This window comes from Cervus canadensis, chromosome 6 (genome assembly GCF_019320065.1).
Source record: "Cervus canadensis isolate Bull #8, Minnesota chromosome 6, ASM1932006v1, whole genome shotgun sequence".
Classification (NCBI taxonomy): domain Eukaryota; kingdom Metazoa; phylum Chordata; class Mammalia; order Artiodactyla; family Cervidae; genus Cervus; species Cervus canadensis.
In genome coordinates, this window is record NC_057391.1 from 76,543,795 (window position 1) to 76,569,362 (window position 25,568).

Genomic DNA, 25,568 nt, shown 5'->3' on the forward strand with positions numbered 1-25,568 from the left:
TGGGAACAGGGAATATACCATCATGAATTGTGAATAATTAGACTCATCGACCCAAATCACTTTATCACAGTGAAATTTCCCTTTTTGGAAATTTTCACCAGTTTGACTCTTACTGGGTCCATTCAGCTGCCCCTAGAGGAGGTCCTTGCTCAGTTAAGGATGGGGACAAAAGGAGGAGAAGAGGACTGAATTAGGGCAAGAGGGCTGGTTTCTCAGCTATTCCTCCTGGACCCTGGCTGCCTCCCAGGGTCCCTCACTGGAAGAAAGGCCTTCTGATGGGGCTCATCCTTTGTTCCAGTATCATGGAAGGCTATGACATTCTGATTTAGAATTAGAATACTTGTGTTTGTGACCTGCCTTTTACTATCTGTGTGCTCCTGGGCAATCGTTTAACCCCTAGGAACCTCACTGATAAAATGAAAATAATATCTACTTCTGTGGTTCTTAACCAACTCAAAACATGAAAGGTTTGTAAACCACAAAGCTCCAACATGGACATAGGTCAGATTGCTTTTGGCCATTGCTACTAAAAATACCTATCTTTAATCACCAAGGGGTTGTGGCAGAGGTAACCATTCATACAAAAAAAAAAGAAAAGAAAATCATGTCTCAGAAGATAGAATGGTCATTGGGAAGTGGCAGCCCAGCCAGAACTGTATTTCCTATCTCCTTTGCATTTGACTGGGTTGAAGTGAGTAACATTTACTAAAGGAATACGAGCCAAAGTGATGAGTACCACTTCAGAGCCAAGGCATGAGAAATGTGCCTACTTCTCTAATTTCTTTTCCACCCACCACCCAAGGAGGAGGACTCCAAAGCCTCTGAGATTGGCAGCATTGAAAAATGGGAGAAAACAGTTCCTGAGTCCTTGCCTGGAAGAAAGCCAACTACTGACTGGGACCATTCTCGCTGGATTATTATGTGAGTGAGAAATGCTAAAACGTTTTGTTAAACCCTGACATCCTGGGGTTTCTTTATTACAGCAGCTAAGATTGCTCTAAGTAATAAATGAATCAAGGGGATGGGAATGCTACAGCTCCGCCAGGAAAAAGTGCTGAAAATGCCATGTGCCTAACGGCTGGCTGTGTCTTTTCCACACTAGTACACAGGCCAATGGAGCCAAGGGATGGCAAAAAGACATCTGCTATGCTCCATCAGATGAGGTCGGTGGGCAGTTTAATCACACACACACACACACACACACACACAGATGCATCATATATATATATATATATATATGTATATATATATATATATGTATGTATGTATGTATGTATGTATATTCTAGAATCCCAGTGTTAAAGCTAGAAGTAATGAGCTTCAGAGGCCATATATTAAAACTTTTTTTGTGGTTCAGGAAATGGAGGAAGGTGGACTGGCTCAAGTGCTTAGAGCTATTCAGTGGTGGCATCTTAACTAGTACCAAGTCCTCAGAACTGGTTCAACCAGGTCTCTACAGTTCAACCCAGCTTCTCTCTTGACAAAGTCTAACATCTGGATAACCCAGAAATGACTCACAAAAGGGGAGAGATGGAGACAAATGGATTTTATGATTCTGCATCTACCGTTTCATCAGCTAACAGGCATCTCTCACTGTCAATTTTGTGGCTGGCAAAAAAAAAAATGACCGAGCCTTGTTGCCAAACCCTTTGCCCAGACTGCTTTTTTTGCGTTCTTGTGCGTCCTTTTAAACGCTATCCTCTAGCCACGACTATTGCTAATCCATGACTCTGCCAGGCCCTGATTCACCCCGTGCCTTCAAGCATGCTGTTTCTTCTCGAGTGTTCTTCATCACCAACCCCCTCACCAAGATAACTCACTCTTCTTCTTCCAAGATTTTACCCACCTCTTCCATTTCCTGTGAAGTCTTCTCCAATTCTTGCAGGCTGAATCAGTGTTTCTTTCCATCGTGTCCTTGTGGTGCTCTGTCTATGCCACCTTTTGACCACTCATGGCACAGAACTGTAGTTTTTTTTTCCCACCTTGATGGCTCATATGCATCAAAGCCTTCTTCCCGTCCCTTTACTTTTTGGAAAGGGTGACAGTACATACAAGGTGGTCGCCACCCTCCTCTCCTCCCCTGAGTTGTTCAGACCAGGAGTGGGCACTTGGCAAAGTAACCAGGCCACGGGTACCCCTGCCACCTTGACAGAGCCTTCTACAAAGGATTCTGCCTTTGGGGAATGGCCCCTTTTGATGACAAATTGGCCCCATTTCCTCCATTGAGAATTTGCATTCAGACTTTAAAAGAGATGCTCCAGGTTGTTGTGGGGAAAAGTTGTGAGGTCATGATAGTGTGTCAGGGCCATGCCAGACCACGTACAAGACGAGCAAAGCAAGAGCACATTGGGAAAGGGAGGAGGTGCATAGGCCTGCGAGGGAGAAGGAACAAGGATGGGGGACACACTGTGATTTGGGGGACACGGGACGTGGCCTCAGTTCCTGAGGCCTTTCAGGTTGCTGTGGCCAGCCGTGCTCCTGCCTTGGGTTCCCCAGGAGGCCCCCACCAGGGCTTCGAAGTAGAGCCCCCCACCAGGGCTTCGAAGTAGAGCCCCCCACCAGGGCTTCAAAGTAGAGCCCCTCTTCATTTCTTGAATGACTTTAATGGGTTTCTGCTTCTTGTAACCCAAAGAGCCTTGGTTAAAGAAGCTCTACCTCCCACTCTGGACTGTGAGCTTCTTGAGGTCAGAAACTCTATCTTCCTCTTCATTGTAGCACCAGAACATATCTCAAGGCACACAGGGTATTCAAAATCATATGTTGAAAGAGTCATGAGTAAACGAATGACTGGATGTGCCCATTGGTAATAAACACAGGATGCTGTTGGTCTAGCTGGACTCCCTGACCCAGCAGGCCTAATACCAAAAGCTCTTTCCCCTTTAATCATCACAGCTCTACCTCTCATGTCCTCCAGCCTCTTAAAATCCAGATTTTGACAGGTGGCATTTCCCTGAAGCTTTTTTTTTTTTTTTTTGCTTTAAAATTCCTAGGTTTGGCACACGGGCATCTAAGGAGATGACATGTACAAACAGGAGATACAAATAGGAGATGACACTTTCACCTCAACCACTACAGCCCCAGAAGGAACCCAAGGTGGCCCCCTGGACCTTTTCCTGAAGCAACATTGGGAGAAGCAAGCTGTCTTCAGAGAGATATAAGTATAGCTTTTATTTTTTTTTTTAAAACCAACCCAACATTTCCACTGGCAACTGTCAACATAGCTTATGACATGAACACGGTTTCTTTTTCAGTTATTTGTTTTCTTAAAAAATGTGTTTAAAATTAAACAGGTGTTTTTCATTTCTTCTTTTCCCTTAAAAAATGTACTTATGTCAATGCAGAAAGCCTAAAGATCTGTGGGCAGTCTTTTGGTGATTATATATATGTGTGTGTGTGTGTGTGTGTTTTAAAGCCAGGTTCTTCCAAAATTTGTTGGGAAAAGGTCTGTAGGGCATGGCAATCTCTCTATAAACCCAGGCTCCATGGAATTATGGCAGCTAATATTCCTCCTACTGGGGCAAGAAATAGCCCACAGGCTGGAAAAAGAGCTTCAAGAGGTTTAAAACCAAGCAGGAATGTGGGAGAGATGAGGAATTCCAATCCCTGTCCTGTGAAAATCCTTTCAAACATGACCCAAGAGTCCAGGAGACGTGAAGCCCTCATTTTCTTATAAACTTCTAAGTTTTTGCAGGAAATCAAGAAATAGAGTCAAAGCTCTTAGTCTGGTGCGCTAGGAAGTGAGGGAGTGGTGAAGCTGACATCTCTCAGAATCACTGACATTTTCAATAGAATCTTTTCCCTACAGATCCCACTAGGTGGGCATCGCTTCTCTCCTGCCTCAGATGCAAAGCCAGAGATGTTCTAGAAGGCATATAGCCCTTCTGCTTTCCTAGCTGCCCTCTGTCATCATATTCTATTTCTATTTTCATCCCCTAGCTCCTGCTTGGTGGGTCTTCCTGCAGAGGGGTAAACATCCAGACACTGATGCAATGAGACAGACAGAATCTGAAAGACTCGGGCAGGGAAGAGAACAAGGACTTCTTGTTGTAAACTGGATCTTGACAAAGCTTGAGATAAAGCTGTTCCTGCTCCAGCCTTCGCGGGTGTGTGAACTTACCACCACCCAGACACCACAGTCCATTCAAGAAGGCAGAGGATAAAAGGAGAAAGGGAACAGGAACTCGATGGAGCAGGAGACAGAGGTTACCCAGGGAGAGTCAGGGAAAGGGTGTGTCTGAAAGTTCAGGCCTCTGCCCGTCGGCTCAGACCTTGAGCTTCTTCGCAGCACCGTCATCACTAACCTCAGAGAGAAAAGACAAGGTGGACACACAAACGATGAGCAAAACCTGGTGGGAAAACGAAAGCAACCATGATACTGACAATGATGAACAGAGACCCCCGAGCCAGCCACGGGGACAGGTCTCATTTTCACGCCTCGCGGGCGGAGTGAGAGGATGGTGATGTGTTAAGCTGGACAGACAGGAGAAATCCTGTCCCCCCGCCGAGGAAAGTTAGAAAGCAAAGGAATAGTCAGAAGAAGGTGGAAGAGAAGGTGGCGAGAGGGTCTGACTTTGCTATGGGTCAGGGACACGGCGGGAAGACAGGCTGGAGGTGGATCTGTTGCTGTCGTTGGTGTGGATTGAATTAAATATTTTGCCAAGTGGGTATTTTGTCTGTTCCACTGGACGGATGGACTCTGCCCTTTCAGTTCACTGCCGGGGCCCAGTCCGGTGATGCTCCTGCGGCTCGGGTCCTGAGGCTGCCTCTCCGGGGTATGGCTCATCCCCCAGAGGTCATGGGTGGGGACATGCCCTTCTCTGGGGAGAAGCTGTAGGCCTGCCCGGCCGGAGGCCTCGTTCTGTGACTCAGAACCCTTTGATGTAGCAGTAGGCCTCCAGCGTGGCAAAGAGTATGTAGAGAAGCCACAGGCTCACAAAGAGCCAAGTTGTGGCCAGCTTGCAGCCACGAGGGCCGCCCAGCTCCCCGCCCAGGTGGGGCCGCCGGCGGTACAAGAGCACGCTGATGCACACGAACGCGAAGATGGTGAAGAGGGTGACGGAGAAGGCCAGCGTGCCGGCCGACACGTGAAACTCCTGTCCCTGCAGGGCCCAGTAGATGGCGGCCACGGACCAGGCCAGGCCAATGCCCAGGAAGACGTTGACGGCGTTGCTGCCCGTGACGTTGCCGATGGAGGCGTCTGCGTACACGTCCTGGATGGCAGCCGCTTTGCTGGCAAATGTATCTGGAAAGAGGCAGAGACAGTGAGAGCCGGTGGGGAGGCTGAGACGTGGAGGGCCTTCCGTGGAGAGAGGCCGAAAGGCAGCCGGGGCCAGCAGGCTGAGCCTTGGGAGTGAGAGGCAGGGGCCTGGGGGCTCCTCCCTGTTCCACTGTTAATAAACTGTGTGGCCTTGGGCTGGTCACCTTACTTCTCTGGGCTTCCGTTCCTAATCCGCTTGAGCCTGAAAGGTTCCCAAGGGTCCTTCTGGTCCTGATGTTTACTGAGTGGCTTTTATGGTTCCCTTCTGACTACTTCTGTAAGGGGGGTGTGCTTTCCCATAATATCTCCCAGGGAACTCTGACATCCAGGGAAGCTGTTTAGAATACGTGCCTGATTTCCCCTGTCACGTGGGACATTTACTTTCAAAACAGACTGTGATTGAGCCTGTGGGCTTAGCATTGTGCTAAGGGCTGGATTTATGGGGACAGAGGACACAGGGGGAGATGTAGGGACTAATGATGGGGAGATCCTTGGCTCAAGAATGACAGGGCTCAGGATTCACAGTCTGCATACAGAGCACAGGGCCTCTAAGGCTATTGGACTTTAGAGGTTGGTATGGATTGTAGGCACTGGAAGGATGGCCAGCCACCCTTTTATTTGACAAGTTAGGAAAAATAAGGGTCAAGGAATCTACTCAAGGTAAGTTAGCAAGAGATTTGACCTGAAAACCCTCATCTGAGAGCCGTTTCCATAGCTTCACCCGGCATCCAAACAGCTTCAGCCAAAGCCACAAATCAGCTGAGTGGACCACAGCATCACCTTCAAGCCCCTAATGCGGCCAGCTATTCTCTGCACCCACTGCAAGGTCTTGGACAAGCCCCAAGCTCTCCCTTGCCCAGCCTGCCTCCTCATTGCCAATATTGTCCCCAAGAAAACCTCTTGTCTTTTCTTGCCTGTGACCTTGCCTTCTTATATTTTTAACTTCTGATCCTCTGCACCTTCTTCCCACCTCTGTTCCTTTTACCCATATCTGCTCCTTCCCCTCTGATAGTTCCTCGAGGCCCCAGAGAACAGAGGTAAATCACAGGGTATCTCTCCCACAAAGCCTTCCCTCAATTATCCATTTAATTTCCTACCACTCCATGCATTCCCATGATAGCCAAACCTTTTGCATCATTAATGTACAGATAATTCCACTGCTCTGTGCTGGGGTCTGGGGAAGTGGCTTCTCCAGAGTGTGATGCAGACTCAGTTACTCTCCAGAAGGATATGCTTTCTTGGCACAAGAAGGGTTTCCAGCCAGCAGAGTCCTGTCTGATGAGATTTGGCCCAGCCTTTCCATAGAAAGGGGCTGTCTCTGTCTTCCTACTGCAATTGGGAGGCCAGCTCCTTGGTAGGAATTTGGGGTTCAGACACTCTGGAGACCCCATCTGAACTAAGTAAGGAACTTGAGCTAATGTAGCCCCTCTCTACCTGCTTACCCCTGCTTGCCTTCTCAGCCCAGCCGAGGTCTCCCTTGTCCATACTTGCACAGCGCCTCTACATTTTTGTCATCAAACTTATTGAGATGATTTGAATGATCATAGTTGAATGTGGTCTCCTTCATTAGATTATAAACTTCACTTGGAGAAGAAAGTTAAGTGTGTTTCCCATTACAGTCCCGGCAACCAGCACAAAACTGTATCAGGCTCAGTAAACATTTGTCTAACGAATGAATAAAGGCATGTCTGTCCCTATTCATCTCTAGGTGTTTATGAGAAAAAAAAATGTGATTCATAATATGAAGGACAAGAGCCCATGAAGCTTCCTTCACCTGTCCTGCTGGGAGACACTTGGTATTTACAGGTGTCCTAAGCAGAGCAGGCTTGTGGGCGTTTCTTCTGCACGTCTCCAAGCAGGCTAATCTGCAGCCAGAGAGACATGGCCTACTCGTCTGATGCGGAGGTTAAGAAAGTGGGTCACCGAGTTCAGCAAGTGATTTAACCTCTCTGGGCCTCAGTTTCCTCATCTGTCAAGTGGGGATAATAACTCTCCTTATTGAATAAGGTTTGGGTGAGGGTTACAGGGCTAAAACAGGTAAGTTGCTTAGCATACATACCACCTGACACATCAGAAGTGCTCAAGAAATGTTAACGATCATTCTTAATGGTAGCAGGGGTCCCTTGGGTTGACCTTCATGCACCTTAGAGGTAGAGGCTCTGTTAAGCTCATATCTGAGATGGTAGGGAAGATAATGAGGCAAATCGGAGGGCTCACTTGAACTAGGTAATGGCCCCTTTGCAAATCCAAGCCCCCCCCCGCCCTCACTCTCACCTGGCACCGAGGTGCCAAATGCCACAAAAATAACAGCCGTGACTGAGTCCTTGAGGCCAATGGTGCAGCCGAAGTGGGAGGCCAGGTCCCCGATGATGGCGGTGAGCATGCCGATGATGAGAATGGAGACAACGAAGCAGGCCCAGCCGTGGCAGTACTCTGTGGGGGGCACGCAGGCAAACAGCACCTTCCAGAAGACCGTGAGGAAGTGCATGACGTAGTCAAAGCAGGAAGGCAGCCTCTCCTCGCCCGACTCATCCTCATCCTCGTCCCCTGCTGAAGGCAAGGCAAGCGGGCGGCGGGGTCAGAGCCTCATTCATGAGGAAGTCAAGTCCAACCCACATCAGGAGCATCACTGGCCGCACGGAGACACCAGGAGGGAAAGAGAAAACGCATCGGGATGCCCCACTAGTCAATTTGAATGCAGGGAGAGTAAGAGAGTGGGAGAGAGGGAACAGTAAGAAAGAAGAGAAAGAGATAGAATGTGGGAACGTGAAAAGGACAGGGAAGTGGAGAAGAGAGGGAGGAAGAAGGAGAAGGCATGGGGTTGCTTAGGTGAAGAAAAGCGAGAGCTGTGAGCCCACTCTTCACTGGACACCCGTGGGGCTCCTATTTTTCCTGACATGCCTGCTGCGATACCCACGTGGTTCTAGTCATTATCCATCCACAGTGAGACACCTGTCATTCCAGATCACGTGAGCAGCCCGGGGAGTCAGTTGTTGTTCAGCCACTAACTCAAGTCTGACCCCATGGACTGCAGCACGCCAGGCTTCCCTGTCCTTCACTATCTCCTGGAGTTTGCTCAAACTCATTTCCATTGAGTCAGTGATGCCATCAACCATCTAATCCTCTGTGATCCCCTTCTGCTTCTGCCTTCAATCTTTTCCAGCATCAGGGTCTTTTCCAATGAGTCTGCTCTTCAAATCAGGTGGCCAAAGTATTGGAGCTTCAGCTTTGGTTTTAGTCCTTCCAATGAATATTCAGGGTTGATTTCCTTTAGGACTAACTGGTTGGATCTCCTTGCAGTCCAAGGGACTCTCAAGAGTCTTCTCCAACACCACAGTTCAAAAGCATCAACTCTTTAGCGCTCAGTCTTCTTTATGGCCCAACGCTCACATCCATATTTGACTACTTAGAAAAATCATAACTTTGACTATACAGACCTTTATTGACAAAGCAGTGTCTCTGCTTTTTAATATGCTGTCTAGGTTGGTCATAGCTTTCCTTCCAAGTAACAAGTGTCTTTTAGTTTCATGGCTGCAGTCACCATCTGCAGTGATTTTGGAGACCAAGGGAAAAAAAATCTGTCACTGTTTCCACTGTTTCCCCATCTATTTGCCATGAAGTGATGGGACCGGATGCCATGATCTTCATTTTCTGAATGTTGAGTTTTAAGCCAGCTTTTTCACTCTCCTCTTTCACCTTCATCAAGAGGCTCTTTAGTTCCTCTTCACTTTCTGCCATAAGGGTGGTGTCATCTGCATATCTGAAGTTGTTGATATTTCTCCCGGCAATCTTGATTCCAGCTTGTGCTTCATTCAGCATTTTGCATGATGTACTCTGCATATAAATTAAATAAGCAGGGTGACATTATACAGCTGTGACGTACTCCTTTCCCAATTTTGAACCAGTCCTTGGTTCCATGTCTGGTTCTAACTGTTGCTTCTTGACTCGCACACAGGTTTGCCATTCTCCAAATATCCCGTGGGATGGAGACGGGCTGGTCCCGGTTTGTCCTTGCCAGGAAACGCGGGCAGAGTAGCCCATTCTGCAGTCCAGGAGGAGAGGGTGCGCTGCAGCTCAGTCAAAGGCAGGCTCTCTCATGTTTCAACATGACCTGCAGAAGCAGGATTTGGGGCACTTGGGCTCCAAGTGCATCTTTGCCATGAAGAGAATCTGGAACCTGGCATCAATCCCTTTTTCTTTCCGTTCCCTCATTTGAAAAAGGAGGGCGTTAGATTATGTGGCTGATAGTCCACTCATTGTCTCTTTGGGGGCAAAGTAAGGTCATAAGAGGGGGAGTCTGGAAGCAGGGGATAGAAAAAGTGGGGCAGTGAACACAGCAGCAGTGGCCCTCTCTTCCTGTCTGTACTTTGGCTGTGTTGCTGGGACCTCAGGGATGTGACCCAGTGGGTTGCTATGACAACAAAGCTTCATGGAAAGAGACAGGGCCCGGAGTGCTGGCCAGCACAGAAGGCCTCTGTGGTGCTGAGACGCACTTCTGCTGGGGGTGATGAGACCCCTCCTTCCCCAGGCCAACCTGCATGTAGCCTCCGGGATGCCGGCTGTGCTATGGGTCTCCACTGAGGAAACCTGTCACTAAGTGCCAAGGAGAGGTCTGGTATCATCCAGGGCAGAGGTCTGTCAGTCAATGCAAAGTTTTTACAAACCTCAGACCCGCACATCTCTAAATCAGAATAGTCTCCTACTTTACAGAAAAGGAGGACTGCCTCAACAAGATGATGGAATGATGAAAACCAGAATTTCTTAAGTTTCTATTTAGTACCAGACTCTGTAGCTTTCTACTCTCTTCGCTGAGAAAGAAGGGTAGCAATAGTTCCTTTTTTGGGTGACAAAACTGAAACACAGGGAAGATAGCTTGTCTCAGTTCACATAGCATGCATGTGTGCTCAATCGTGTCCAACTCTTTGTGACCCCATGGACTGTAGCCCACCAGGCTCCTCTGTCCATAAGATTTTTCAGGCAGGAATACTGGAGTGGGCTGCCATTTCCTTCTCCAGGGGATTTTCCTGACCCAGGGATTGAACGTGCATCTCTGGCATCTGCTGCATTGGCAGGTAGATTCTGTACCACTAAGGCCCCCTGGGAAGCTCTTCACACAGCAGAACCAGGGTCTGAAAGCAGAGATAGCCACGCTCTTTTAGTCACCCCCACAGTTGTCTTCCAAAGTGACCCAGTGAAAAGACAGACATCTAGGGTAAGAGCTGGGAAAGCTGGCCACTAAGGCCCTTCCTGAGATGGGTGAGCTGTTGCCATGTCTGTGTTCCTGCTTCTCTGGAGCTTCCTGCTCCTCCCAGCAAATCCTGTGTCCATCTCGAGACCCTCTTACCTGCACTGACAGTGATGGCCTCCATGAACTGGTCCCTCCAGGAATGGGTCCCCACGACCAAGGCCAGGTTTGTCTTCCTAATCAGCTTGTCCACGGTAGTCTGTCAGGGAGATTAAAACTTGGAACCATGAGGTCAGAATGCTCAGAACCATTGAAGAATTTGGCACTTCGTGGGGATGAAAGATACCCTGCACTCCAGGGGGCTCCATGTGGGTTCTGAAAGTTATGCATGAAATGGCCTCAGGGGGCATCTTCTGGCATAGTCCTTCTACTGTCCTCTTCTTTGGTTGTGACTGCTGACATTGGATATTTAAAGCAATACAATAGAGAATAACACTAATGATGTCAATAAACCTAGACCTGGGGTAGTGAATTTCAGTATCTTTGTTTTAAAAATACAATTAAATAGTGATGATACTTCAGGGGTATTACAGCTCATTTGTCCCATAGGCCCTGTAACACTTCCTCACTGTTCCTAAGTTACAAATGACCAGCACTGTTTGTTCCATGTTACAAATGGGAAAACTGAGACTGGGATGGGTAAGTGATTTGTCCAGTTTCAACTTTATGTATTCAGTGGTGACGTTAGAACAAAACTCCAGGTCTTTTACCTCCCACCTCATTATTCTATTATTCAGTTACATCTCACTTATGGCCTGACCTTGAACTCATAGGACTCTTCAATGATGACCTCTAGTTTGGGGTGTTCACCCAATATTGGCTTTCCCATTTCTGCTATCCTCTTGGCCTCCTCTTCTTCCACAGTCAGCTTCCTGTCTGTCACCTCTGCAACAAAACAAAACCAGATGAGCTTTAGCACATTTGCCATTCCCTGGAAGTCTAAATAAAGCTTAAAGTATTAGGCACTGGCAATGAGCATACAGGAAATAGCTATTGAGGAAGGGGTTTTGTGTACTTGTTAGTGCCTCTTTCTATAAGCTGCTAAACAGACCATGAAAGGGTTCCTTGCATGTCTGGGCTTAACATTCCTCTTTCCATTTTATACCTGGCTTGGGGGTGGGGGCAGAAACCTGACCCAAAGATCTTCTCAAAAGCAGCACCAAGTGAAGCCCCAAGACATTTGATGAGATATTGAAGATCTGGGAACAAAAGCCAAATCTCTTGACCTTTAACAGTTTTGAACTGTTGGGCATGACTGGCATGACTACTTCATATAAAGGTTCCTGGGGTCAGAAGCAGATTTCAGCCAAAGGGAATGTCCACTAGCTCACATTAACATTTGTCTCCAACCTTCTTAGGACTATAAATTCTATAAGGGACAAAGAAGGATGTTTCCAGGAATATCTACATTTTGAACTAGTGAATATTAGCCTCACAATGAGAAATTGGAAGACTCCCCCCAAAATGTCATGATTTCTAAATGAAAGAGCCCTAGGATTTCTAAGGAACCAGGCACATTTCTTCTGAAATACAAATACTTGTTCAAAAACACACAAAAAGAAAGTTCTTCCTTTATTTCTTTCTGAGGCATTCCCAGTTGCCCCTCAGTATCTCGACTCATTTATGATCCCTTCTCAAAATGTTGAACAGTTAGAAACTTTTTCCACTTCAGCCGGTGAGTCCATTTTAAGACCACTTCACCATGAAGACGTGTTTTCTAGATTAAAGTGAAACAGAGATTGAATCTTTTTATTCCCCTTTGATTAGAAAATTGCTCTTGGCAGTCTGTTTCTTTCAGAGCTTGTTTAAACTTCTTTCCATCCGAGTCCACATTCTTACATGCAATTAATTCTTTTATTTGGCTCTTTAATTGCTTTTATTCCACACAGTGAATCTCCCAGGGGAATTTTCTAGTCCTTGAGTAATCTCAAGGACAAAATGGGTCAGAGGACAAGAAGGTCTTCTTTTCTTTCTACCTTGGGAATTGGTGAAGCGTGCTGAGGGGTGAGACTTGAGCTCTCGAGGTTGCAAGGAAAATAATTTACTGGAAAGATCGTAAACCAGGCAGAGTGTCTGTTTTATATAAGAATTTTTAAAGCTGTTTTGAATGAAGACTGGTAAGAGAGTGTGCAGTGGATTCCTGGGCTGGCTGTTTTACTCAGTGCTTCTGGTTCCAAAGGCAGAAGGCAATCCCAAAACGCTGGGGAGCTGTCCGTGGTGCTGTCCTCCCGCTAGTGTTGGTGACCACTTTTGGAAACAGTTACTTCTCATGGATCAGTGTCCTCCTGTACATTTCTAAGCATATACCCTCTTGCAGCCTGACTTCATTTAGTCCATAGGAGCTTCTTATTAGGTAATTCTGAAAATAAGTCTGGCTAGGAAGTCAGTGATCCTAGAAGACAGACTGCAAGCCACTCTGACTAAAAGCCTTTGTAAAAACATATATATATATATATATATTCTTTAAAAGCATGGGCACACTTTTCCTCTACTTGTGGTCTTTGGGACCATATTACAATGCCTATCCTAGTAGTGACAGTATTATTCTACTCCTCCCTCCCCATTTCCCCCAAGTCATACTTTACATGTGCCACAAGAACTTTATCCCAATATAATGAGCTCTCCAGTGACTTATAAATGTACCTGTCTAACCCCTTGTCTGGCTATCAATCTAGCACTGTATCCATCTGGCAGGATATTGATCTAGCTACTGACCTGTCCAGCCCTGTGGTGACAGTCAGTTCTTCCATCTAGCTCTCTGCAGAAATCACTTTGACAAATAACCAATCCTCTATCTTTGGATCTCCCACAGCCCCACAGAGGTACTCTCTATATATATATCTGTTAATGATTGATTCACATGCCTTTAAATCAATTCTGATTTAGTATCTTGGTTTGGTAGTAATTCCTGCCTTACTTCTGTAATGATCATTTCTTTACATTCAAATTAAGTTAATTTCTTGAGAGGGTGAGAAGTCTCAAACCTTAAAGATCATAATTATTCTGATTTTACTTGTGTTATTACTTGTTGATGCAAACTCTCAATTTTGAGTGTAGAAAATAAATGACAGGTGACCCTGATATTCAGACTGACTAAACAAATGCTTATGTAGGAAAAGCAGGAGGAAGGGGGAAAAGAGAGAATGAACCTATTAATAGGATGGAAGATTAAGCAAATATTGGAAGAGAGAAGAGCTTGCCAGGCCAGACTGGAATAGATTACCATGAATGTTCTACAGACATTCTCAGAAAGAAATGGGGCAGTGTAGTCAGTGCTCTAATTCCCAGGCCCCTGAGCTTGGAGGTATAGCTCAGATTGAACACATTTTCTCCCCGTTTATCACGAGGCAGTGTGAATCACGTTTGCTTGGCCACCTGGAAAAATCCAAACAAGGAGTTGAGATTTCCAGTGAATTTAAAGTCTAACCAAGGGCTCCTAAATTGAAGATTCACAGACTTGAAAGATCTAGGAAATGACACCTTCTTTTCCTATTTTAGCTTCTACTGGTATCTGTGCCAATGTGCTAAAAGTATAATGAAGCTTAAATTAAATCACAATCTCTGTTTTGAGCATATGTATGTGTGGCTGGTAGTGGGTAGAGGCAAGAGATAGAACAAAAAAGCCCAAATGCCTTCTCAGGCGAGAAGATGAGCTAAGTGGAGAAGGAACACCCAATGCTTTGACATTAAAACCTGGGAGAAGAGTGGAATATAAGTTGGAGGTAGTCATTATCTTATTGATGTAAGAGTAAGGAAGAAACGAAGGAAGCTGAAGTAATTTTTTCCAGAAAGGGAAAATGTAGGAGTTTATCTACTTTTTTTTTTTTTTTTTGGTTTATGACTCCAAGGAGGTCAATGTCCTTACTATGTAACCTGCCCCTTTCTCAAACTCAGTGTACAGCCTATGGTGACTATCAGTGAATTCTGAAAGATATTTTGCATCTCAAATGACCTTCCAATTTTTATACATTCAAAGAACAGATGAAATGTAAAATGTTATTTTAACATATATTGAGACACCTTGTATAGCTCGCTCTGTCTGCACCAAGAGTTATGGTGTTGCCCATATGCAAGCAATGCCTTCCTAACTGCTCACAAGTTGGATATTGTCTATGATTTGATTACATGGATGCAAGCATATTTGGTACATTTCCTATGACAGGCTCTAGATTCTGTGTAAGAATATCCCCAATATAAATTCTCCCAAATTTCTATATCCAATCAAATAATTGCCCCCTCACCCCATAATATTCTGATTCTTCTTGTCATTCATGGCACATGTGATTTCAAAGATCAATGACAAATGAACCAAAGTTCTAGAAATTTAGGTCTCTGCTATGATGAGATGGAAGATCTTCAGGATCAATAAAATTCCAGATTTCTTAAAAAATACTTTTCATGTTCTCACAGCAGCTCCTGATTATTTCTCCCTGGACCCCATCCAGATTGAAGTATTTCCTTTCTCATTTCACCATGATCCTATGAGGAGAGTCAGCTCTGACTCTCATCCTCTCTTGCCCCACAACATGAGACGACAGAGGAATTAAAGATAGGAGAAGTGTATGACCTCCCCCCATTTCTTCAGTAAGTTTCAGTTCTCTTCCTGGTCTCAGAGAGGACCAACTATGCCTTTACCCACATCCACTGAAATGGTGCTCAAGCAATTGTCTACCTCCTCACAATCACTTCCGGTAGGGAAATAAATCTCCTGGTCCTTAGGAGAACTTAAGTTAAGCCCACAGCTCCTAGTAAATACAGCAAAGGATATTGGTCTTAAAGTAAATAATGGCACTGGCAAGAAGCAGAAAAAGGGATGGGGGGGGGGAAGACACCTCTTACCTGGAGATAACAGGAGCGCTGTTTGCAAATTGGTACCAGACAAAGGGAAGAAAGAAAAGGAAAGAGCATTAAGGTCCCATCTTGAAAGTGTCCCCAGGTTTTGTGGCTGCAGGAGCACAAGGGAAGCAGTGAGCTTACTGGGTGAGAGCACTGTGGCCACATGCAAAAGGCAGCAGTTGGAGCATGTGCAGCAGCCCGCAGCAAGAGGTGTGGGCTACTGGAGAGACCAGTGAGCACCAGGGCCTTGCAGCTGCAAGTTTTCCCCACAGCTTCCCTGCAACCCTGAGGGCCACGGAGAGAGGAATGAGGATGGGGGGAACCAAGTAGGTGGAGTAGAGACAGAGTTGGCCATTTGCAACTTTCTAAGGGATCAGGTTATCACACCCATTCTGTAAAGGAGTGAGAATCCAGTTATCTTCAAACTGTACAGGTTGCAACCCTACCAGGGCTTTGAGTATCCCTAAGAGAATAACCTCAAGAAAAGATAAATCCTGCAAAATGTTTTCCTTGAACAGTGTATCATTTTATAGAGAAAGGCTGGAGGTTGGAGGCCATGGACTCCTCCCATGTTGCATCAACCCTACCTACTGTGCAAAGTCACTGTGAAGCCAACTGCAAAGTCATTGCAATGGGTAGATGTTCAGTAGAGGTTTGCCATTTGCCACTTATTTCGGCAATTGTATTGTCCACAGATCCTGTGGGGTTGCATCACTGAATGGTGTTTTGTTTCAGAAAGGACAGGCTACGTCAGAGACTAGATATTCTGGACCAGATAGACTGTCGTACCGAAAGCTACTGACAGATGGGAGATGACAAATGCAAGGTCCCTAAATCGTCTGGTAAGCTGAGTTAAAGATATACCCAGCACAGGTCTTTCCTAGCCCCTGAGTTTTCACTTATGCTAAAGTCTCCTAGATTTCAAGATAAAAGAAATTCTTGTAACATACCACATTTTCACTTTGATGGTGTCTTAGTACAGCACCTCAGTCCCTGCCTCTTGTCAAATAAAAGCCTGGGAATATCCTGCTATATACTCCTGGTGCAGCTGGTGACTGATGGGGATTGATGAGGAATAAGTGAGGCAGGGGGCAAGGGAAGGTGTCTGTAAATTGGTTCTTCTAAAAATCTCTAAGAACACAACTCAGGTCTGCAATTCCATATTCACAGCCACTGAAAACACATATGGATACAGAATCTTTATGGTACATAATCAGGGAGAATAGCAGTTGGCTTTTTCTGGTTTCTCCCATATGGAATTCTAAGGGGCAATGGATCAATGGATCTTTGTACTACACTGAGATGAGAGAGAGATAGATAGATAGAAAGACAGCCTGCTCATTCTACTCCTTCTATGGATCTTCACAGAAGAGTCTCTCCTGGCCCCCAGGTTCTGGTGGAGAGTAGAAAAAAAAGAAAAGAAGAGTAGAGACCCAAACAAATCAGTGTACCCAGGTAGGCCAGACAAAGGGCAGCTCTTCCAGAAAAGTCCCTGCTGCTATGGTTTTCACTGAGACATCCCTCCCAACACCAGGATCGTCTCTAGCACAATGAGAGGACTTTCAGTCAGCTGAACTGCACTGTTTTCTGGTCATGTCTATATGAATCTGAGACTTTCCACTCAACAGTTATGGATGGATCAGTGAGATCCAGGTAGACAAACTGAGAGACAAGATACCTCCAGAGTGTTTTTCCTGCTGTGGCTGATGAGAGAAGCTGGAGCTGAGCTTTTCTCTGCGTTGATCCCCCAGGGTCAGGGGATTGCTCAGATACCCCAGGGACAAGCAGGAAACAACACCAACTATGAGCACTTGGAACTTGTTCCGGGGAGCCCATGGATGTGGTAAGAGAAGGCACAAACAGGCTTCCAACGTCCAGGCCCAGGCCTGCCAGCCTTGATCGTGCTGCTCAGAGTTGCTCTCCGTTGTCCACTGCTAAACCCCAACGCCTCCTCCACTCCTGGGCAACTGTGTTTCCTGTTCAACCCCTCTTATTCCCTCCCCTAGTTTGTCCGGAGGATTTAATCTCCCCTCTGAAATCTGTTTTGTTTGCCAAGAATAGAATCTCTTATTTCAAATACAGCATTTTACTTTCTTTGTAATGCAATTGTCACTTTGACCATGCACCCACTATACTATGCTCTTCTGAATGCCTAAACGTCTCCCATGCAGCAGTGATAATGAAAAGCAATGTCCACTGCGTTGTTTCTCACTAGGAGAACAGCAGGACATTCTGGACACCAGGATGGAGTTTCATCTGGTTCTGAGTCTAGACAATCAAGTTTTATGACCTTTCACCTTGTGATCTAATGCCAAAATATGGGACGATCTGAAGAAACTGAAAATGAACGCTATAGACAATAGAAACCTACAGAAAATGGACACCTTTTCTATTGGTACCTTCCATCTTGGTCACTGGGAAGATCTGGGGGTATATCACACCAGTAGCTCGATGAAATCCTTGTCTTCTCTCCTACTGCCTCCCCCAGGATTGGACTCCATCATGGCTCTGCTGACATCTCCTTGGACAGAATCCATTGCAGCGAAAAGGGGTCCTCAAATGAAGAGTAGCCATAGGCTTTTGTGTTTGGTCAAGTCTCTTGAAGATCACAAGATTTATCCTGCTGTTGAATGGTCTTTACTGGGGAGGCAGAAAAAAACAAGCGTCCTCACTGGTAGAATAAAGTCACGGATGGACTTGCAACTCATTCTTCTTGTCTGGAGAAGACTGCCTTCTTTCCAGCCACCCTGTGTGATCCTTTGTCCAGCTTTCATTTGCACATAAGTAGCTAGGGACTATGGAAATTGATGAGGCTAGTTTACAACAGCTTTAGGTGTCAGCTGTGTCCAACCAATCATGATGATGCACAGTAAATGTAGAAAGGAGATGGGAATGAGGTAGGGCAGATATTGAGACAATTTCTGAGACTAGTCCAGGTGGCAGGAACACAATCCGGGAAGCAACGGAAATTACTCTTTTCTTCCAGCACTCTTTGGGAATCAGGCTCATGGCAACATCTTATTAGGTGGCCAAGAAGAGAATGAATAATGAAAAGCAGAGAGGGCTTCTGGTTCTCCAATACCAGGTGTGACCAAACCAGTGTGGGCACAGAAACAGTCAGATCTGCAGAGAGAGTCAGAAGACAAGGGGAACTGAGCAATCATTCATGTCTCAGAAGAAGACCTGGGCACAAGCCTTAGGGAATGTAGTGAATCTGAGTATCTTAGATCTGTCCTTGAGTGAAAGGCTTCATGCTGCTGTTTGTCATGTGAAGTAGTGGCAGAAGCATCATCTTTTTTGACAAACAAGTAGGTCTCATTGTTCTATCCTCCATGAGGCTCCCAGCAGCACATGTGTCCTGAAGGGGAGTCTAAATGACCCCCTCTTGGCATTTCCCAAGAGCATTCTTACCCACATATACTCCTCCAACACTTTCAAAGGTGTAGCTTCCAATCATTTTCTTCAAGGGAAAAAATCTTTCCTGACATCTACCTTGGTTGCAACATAATCAGTCCCTTAGGCAGGTATCCCAAGATGCAGATCCTGAGGATAGGAGGAGAGGAGGCCACGTCTCTGGTGTGGGATGAGGGTTATCTCGAGACCTGGGTGATACTCTCATTTGCAGATGCCAAGCCAAGGCTGCCTTCTGTGAACTGTCCAACATCTCTTTCTCAAGGATCAACACCAAACACGCCATTGAGAGTCCCTCCTATTGGAAAACCCAAAAGGCCATACTCTGGGCCGGCCCAGTGTCAGTCTTTTCCCAGGGCTTTCTGGCTGAGGTGATTTCCATACCTGGAGTTAATCACTTCATATTTGCCGACTCAATTTTCTGCTTTCAGGACTGCATTACCCTAAAGCAGTCAGAATAAAGTACCCCGCCTTGGGCTAGACAAGAAGTAGAACGAGATGGGGTGGGATGTCAAGGGAAGGATGAACAGCTCAGGGTTCCAGATGGCATGACTAAGTTGGAAGCCAGCTTTCCCTCAGAGAACTCCCAGAGGTGTGACCTCTGACAACTGGTATACCTTTCCCCGTTTTGCTCTACCCAACTGTGAAATAGCCAGATAAAACACTTACCTCCATGAAGGGCAAAGGGGCCCATGGGCCACTCTGCAAGTGAAAAAACTGCCAAGCACTCCACGGAGGTTGGGAGATGCAGCAGAAGACTGTGAAAGCATCATTGCAACCCGGGATCCAGCCCCCATCCCAAACCCTCCCCCATTCAATCCAGGCTAGAGAGAGAGGAGGGTAGAAGGAGAAGAAGGCAGGGAAGGGGCACAGGCATGCATCGCATGCATTCCTTTCTTTATTTTCTCCTCCCCATCCACCAAGGAGTTGGCACATTTACAGGTGACTCTGTGTGGGGTGGGAAATGGGGCAGGGGTGGGCGGTGGAAGAGGAAGTGCAGGGGACACTGGTAATCAGATGACTGAGACACAAGGCGGAAGTAACTCAGCAGGGTCATGAGGAGTCGGGGCTGCACTGTGCCCAGGAGGTGAACAAGGAGGACTTGGAAATAAGCTAAGGCTAAGAAGGCAGAGATGATACCGAAACAGGGTGAGAGCGAGAATACAGGAGGGAAAAGAATAAAAAAAGTCCATTGGTCCAAAGGAGGAAGGAAGAAAAAGAAAAAAAGGGGGGAGGGGAGAAAAAAATATAGCTGCTTTTTGTTCTTGTTGCTTCACAGCTTGTTTAAATTTTTTTCTTTTTGTTTGTTCTTTTTTTTTTTTTAAGAATCTCACACCTGATATTCCACGTTCCATCCATTTCGGTTCACCAAGGACAATGAAGAAATTCTCTTGCCTTTCGTATTCCTCCTCATCTACTATTTTAACCCTTACGGTTTTCCTGTAGGGACAACAAGAGAGAAAGTGTCGACTGGGTCGGTAGGTTGGTTGGTCACCCGGAGCACAGCCTTTAAAATCATTCCCCATCACTCTTGGCACATGCAGCCCAGTCCCGCCATGGTGGCTTTTGACAGGACTCGGTGGATTATATTGTTCTTATGTCAAAAATGGTCTTAGCTTTTCTTATCTCCTTGGTCAGAGTTATCCTTACAAGGGAGAGGGAAAGGGAGTCAGACGGCAAGGGAAAGTGGGCAAAGGAAGGGATCCATGAGGATGGGAGGGAAACGGGAAGGAAGAAGGGGGGTGATGATGGGGAGGAGTCATTTTCGATCCTGCTGACGGTTAGTACAAAGTGAGCTGGGCAGCACATTCCATTGGGTGTCACATGGTAACTGGCATTTCTTTGGAGAGTAAGTGAACTGCTGGCCTATGGGGGTGGCCCAGGGCTCTTCTACAACAGAGAATGTCAACAGTATCTAGCTGGGGGCTTGTTTCCCTTCCTTGTGTCTATACCCACTTCATATGTGAGCCTCATAAAGCAAATCTGAAAAGGAAAGTATTTTTGAGAAAGGGAAATCAGAGAGAAAGAGAAAGGAAGGAAGGAAGGCAGAATTCTATCATCTTCTTCATTCTTTACCTTGTAAGGGCTTTAGTGGTGGGAAGTAAAATAAATATGTATTAACCACAATATGATGTGGGACTCCTTTAATAGTTACAGCTGATGCACTGCTGAAATGTGTGATGAAAATGACATAAATCATCAATTCTAAATCATCTTTGCACCTCTATCACATGGGGGTGATGTGTCTCAAACTGACTTCCTTAAATGCTGATTATTAGGCATCAGGGGGACATGGTGATGGAGCTTTCTGCTCATTTCTGGGTATCTCAACAAAGCACGTGCTTAGTCACTCAGTCATGTCCGACTCTTTGCAACCACATGGGCTGTAGCCTGCAAGGTTCCTCTGTCCATAGGGATTCTCCAGGCAAGAATACTGGAGTGGGTTGCCATGCCCTCCTCCAGGGGATCTTCCCAACCTAGGGATCGAACCCAGGTCTCCCACATTGCAGGCAGATTCCCTACCATCTGAGCTACCAGGGAAGCCAAAGAATACTGGATTGGGTAGCCTATCTCTTCTCTAGGGGAATCTTCCTGACCCAGGGGTTGAACCAGGGTCTCCAACGCTGCAGGCAGATTCTTTACCAGCTGAGCTACCAGGGAAGCCCCAACAAAGCATAGTATCTATTAAAACCAAATCATACAGGAAAGCAAAGTTTCCATGAAAATCACTTCCTTTCACAGACTGGCCTGAGGCTGGTTCAGGTCCACTGTCATTGGAGAAGTTGCCATGTGGGCCTGGATCTCTCTGTGTGGCTTCTCCTGCCTTCATGGAACCACAGTGGTATCAAGAAGTCCTAATAGTGAGCCCTAATTGTTATTTTCTGCTTTTTATTTTGCATTTTGTTTGTTTTGCCTGGGACCTAAATGCTCTCTAAAGAGTAAAATGTGCTAACGAACAATAGTGTAAAAAGTTTCATTAGAACCTCTGATGTTCCTGTTGCATTCTGAAGACAGGCTTGGCTTCGTCATCTGTACAGTGGTAGGCTGATCTAACGTGCTTTGCTGGGCACAGGACTTGCTGTGGATTTGTGGTGTGTGTGTGTGTGTGTGTGTGAGCTTGTGTGTGACCTTTTGAGCACTTTCTGGACATCTTTCCACACCTTGCTCAGTGCACCAAAGACAAATATCACTGATTGTCAAGAGGCATTTTCTGGGACTCTCTCTCACCCTAGATGTGGTACCCTAGGGCTGTCTGCAGGACATGAGCCTGGCCTGTTTTTCTACTGCAGGGATTCCGCTGGGGGATGGGAAGGAGGTGCTTCCTCTGTGACCCTGGGCACGGTCTAGAGGGACACGATTGATGACTCTGCCCTCCTGCACAGTATGATCCACCCGAGAAAAGGATTTTCTGTCTTGTCTCTTGGAGGCTGGGGTGTATGGGGCCACTTAAGTCGAAGCAGAAGCTCCGCCCACTCTGAGAAGTCCTGTGACTTCTTGGGGGAGCCTCCCCTCAGGTCAGAATCCTCCTCCCATCTTCTAACTGCCTTCACACCTAGATGACCTTCACAGGGAAAGCAGAATATGACAGGCAGGTCTTTGATCTCGACCTAGAACGCAAACCTGTACTTTCAGCTCAATCAAGGTCAGGGAGAGAAAAATACCCTTGCTCACAGGGATATGGCAGTTAAGCGGCTCTCACCTGCCTTGAGGAATGGATGAACCACAAATAGAACCCAAATCCAAATATATTGATCGTTCATTCCCAGGGACTATCAGCTTAGCCCTGAGAAGAGCTGCCCCGTGGAGCTCGGCTAAGAGCTGAGCCAGTGTTCCAGGGCTGCCCTTCTGCCTGGAGCTGCGCTATCTTTTCCTTCCTTGCACCCTAAACCACTCGGGAGAAAAAGAGCCTCATGTATGATACTCTCAGGGCTGGGGCTAGTGCTCTCTCTGTCTCTTTTTTTCCCCATATCCACCTCCTCATCCCACAAAAGTTACCACTGGCTCTTGAGCATCCCTCTTATGATACCATGTAACAGGCTGGCAGGTGTTAGGACAGAGCTGGGTGCAGAGAGAGGAGAGGGAGAGAGGAAAAGAGAGGACAAGAAAGGAAACAGGGACAGTGAACCAGAGAGGCAGAAGAAGGGGAAAGAGAAGGCGACAAATGGGTAGGAGGAAGGAGGAAACCGAAGAGGAGAGGAGAGTGTTAACGTTAGTGTGGCGGACGGGGTACTACACCTTTCTGAAAACTCATATCCACCATGCGGGGGCCCATCATCTCAATGAAGTAATTCTTGTTTTTCTCATACGCCTCACCATCAATTACCTTGATGTGAACTGTTTTGCTGTGAATGGAAAAATAAGGATCATAAGCAAGGAGTAGACTGGGGGTGAGCCAGCCAGAGAAGAAACGGGAAGAGAAAGAAACAGGGAAAAGATCCAGAAAGGTAAAAAATCTGCCCCAACACCATAGGAGCACAGAGGAGAGTGGTCGCCCCAGGCCACCTTCCAGCCCCACTGGACTCCCCCCAGGCTTTGAGTGGCTTCACGGCATTATTAGACTGGAAGACGCTCAGGCTTTGCAGTCAAAGGATCTAGGTTCTAATCCTGTATATGCTATGTGACCTTGGACGAATAATTTCACTGCTACACAAACAGGCCAAATAACACTAACATCATCCCAGGGCAAACGTGAGAGCTGTGAAATATACATATAAAGGCTCAGACATTTAGGTTCTTCTAAAGCATTTCCTCCCTTATTCTGTCTTGCTTTTAGAGCAAGAGAGAATTAAAAAAAAAAAAATTTTTTTTTTCTTTTGAAATCAGCTGATACTGACTTGAAAGGTTTATTTTATAGAAAGGGCAGAAAGAGCAGTGTGTGGGGGGATGCTGCTGGCCCGTGGGAGTTTTGCCTGGAACTGGTCCCTTTCTCTGTGTTTGTGACTATCACAGGGAAGCCTGGAGGGCTGTTTGGCTCAAGTCACACCTTCTGGTAATTCACAGCAGTCGTCAAACACTACCGACCAGATCTGCAAATGAGCTTCTGTTGTCAGAGGAACACACTGACTGGATCACAGGAACTCTGACTCTCTGAATTACGATTAATTCATAAATCCTATAGCAATCTTGTGATGAACACAATTAAGTTATTTTTTGTGCTAAAAGGAGTTGCTCTGTTAAACATTGAAAAACAGAAACCAATTTCAGGAACCCTGTTTTGCATATTTCTTTACTTTAAAAAGCACATATTACCAGGAGCTTCAAAAACAGAGGAGGTCCTGAGTCTCTCCCAGGCTGTGCTTGACAAGGGGGACGTTTCCGGATCAGACCCCAGATACTAAGGGGGAGAGACACTGCGGGATGAGGGTGGGCATGGAGCTGAGTCCCCCCTCTGCGGTGGGAGAGAAGGGGCCACACAGGAGCCCTGCTCAGCTGCCCCAGGGCATTGCCTTTTCCCACCCGGGTGCCCCGAGGCCTGCCCTTTGTGGAGGAGACGGAGGCCTTCAGCTTCACCCTTTATTATTTAGCATCAAGTAGGAATATGGCTACACTGTGACTTGGAACAATCTCTCTTCTCCCCTGTGCTTTCCCAAGTCACTGTCAGAACTCTGGATGCCTACAGAGCTTCCACCGGCCACACTGTCGATCTTGTAGAACCAGATGTCGGTCCATTGCTCCTGAAGTGAATGTAATAGCAGTTACTAACACACCCAGCCACTAGCCACCCCACTGCTTCAAAAACAGGCTCCAAACCCTCATCACTTGTCACACCCACCCCAGTCACAGATTAACCTGGCTGGTCACCAGAGAGTGCAGGAGTCACCCACTGGGGTCACTGAAAGGCCACAATACTTTGGCCTTCTCTCCTCCAGGGCAGTGGGTTTGTATCAGAGACGGTGACCTGGAGTCAAACCCCGGCCCGCCTCTCAGTTAGCTGGGTGACCTCAGGCGACTTGCTAGAGCTCGCCAAGTCTCATTTGTAAAGTGGAACACTATTACTTCTTCACAGTGTTCTTAACTGAGATAACGCACGCAAAGCACTTGGCAGGTTGTGCATTCCCTAGTAAATGCTTAATAAATAGCCACTATCATTACTAAGAGGAATGTAACCCCAGTTTGGTGCATCAAGAGTAATAGGTAAAGAAATCTCATCTCCAGTTATTGAAGCAGAGGATACACGGGAAGTCAAGATATAGAACTGATGACCCAAGACGCAGCACAGGCTGGAAATAGAAGTCAGGTCCAGAAGGAATTGGACAGAACAGGATCATCACTGCCAGATGGGTTCTTAGAGGGGTTTGAAACGTTCAAGGCGGTAGCATGGACAGCGACTCTCACAGGCTCCCCCAATCTGGCTTTGCGTCCCTGCTAGTGACAAGTTGTGGGCTGGACAGACCCCGTGTCAGGAACACAGCCTGCCCTGTGCTTGTTTGATTTTCAGTGAACGGAGAAATAGAATGAGACAAGTCACTGACACCTTAGTTGCAGATAGAGAAATGAGGCCAGACAACAAGTCATGGCAAGAGAAATCTGTCTGAGCGAGGAGGAACCTCTAGTTGGAAGGTGTCACGGGGGAGGAGGCAGGATGTATGACTCCCTCCCTGAGATTGCTTGCGGTGAAGGCACCACATCTGCTTGGGCTTAAGACATTACCTGGCCTGGAGAAAATCAAGAAAGTTCTCAGTTCTGCTCAAGCCACAAATGAGGCCACAAGGACATTTACATTTATTAAGGGTCACCAGCTGGGTCTTGAGTTCTCTTTCTAAACTTGTTGTTCTCCATTTCAGTCAATGGAACCATCATCTATTTAAATCCAGAATC

At 46.5% G+C, this 25,568-nt stretch overlaps 1 protein-coding gene and 1 long non-coding RNA gene across 12 annotated transcripts in view; one reads left to right on the forward strand and one right to left on the reverse strand.

Annotated features, from left to right (window-relative positions):
* Positions 1–802: 802 nt before the first annotated feature.
* On the forward strand, positions 803–3,314 carry LOC122443805. The gene is made up of 2 exons (XR_006270112.1): positions 803–921; positions 2,991–3,314. It is a non-coding gene; the product is annotated as an uncharacterized LOC122443805 (long non-coding RNA).
* Positions 3,144–25,568, reverse strand: part of SLC8A3 (solute carrier family 8 member A3) — a 159,210-nt gene continuing 136,785 nt past the window's right edge. For 5 of the 11 annotated variants that reach the window (XM_043472409.1, XM_043472410.1, XM_043472412.1 and 2 more), the window contains 6 exons: positions 22,986–23,092; positions 15,342–15,359; positions 11,263–11,387; positions 10,602–10,701; positions 7,532–7,807; positions 3,144–5,242 (listed from right to left, as the gene is read on the reverse strand). In XM_043472409.1, the coding sequence (XP_043328344.1) occupies positions 4,866–5,242; positions 7,532–7,807; positions 10,602–10,701; positions 11,263–11,387; positions 15,342–15,359; positions 22,986–23,092 (1,003 nt within the window). In that variant the 3' untranslated portion in view covers positions 3,144–4,865. Of the gene's footprint in view, positions 5,243–7,531; positions 7,808–10,601; positions 10,702–11,262; positions 11,388–15,341; positions 15,360–17,737; positions 18,144–20,085; positions 20,190–22,985; positions 23,093–25,568 lie in introns of those variants that run through there. The other 6 variants (XM_043472414.1, XM_043472415.1, XM_043472413.1 and 3 more) reach the window with 5 other exon arrangements.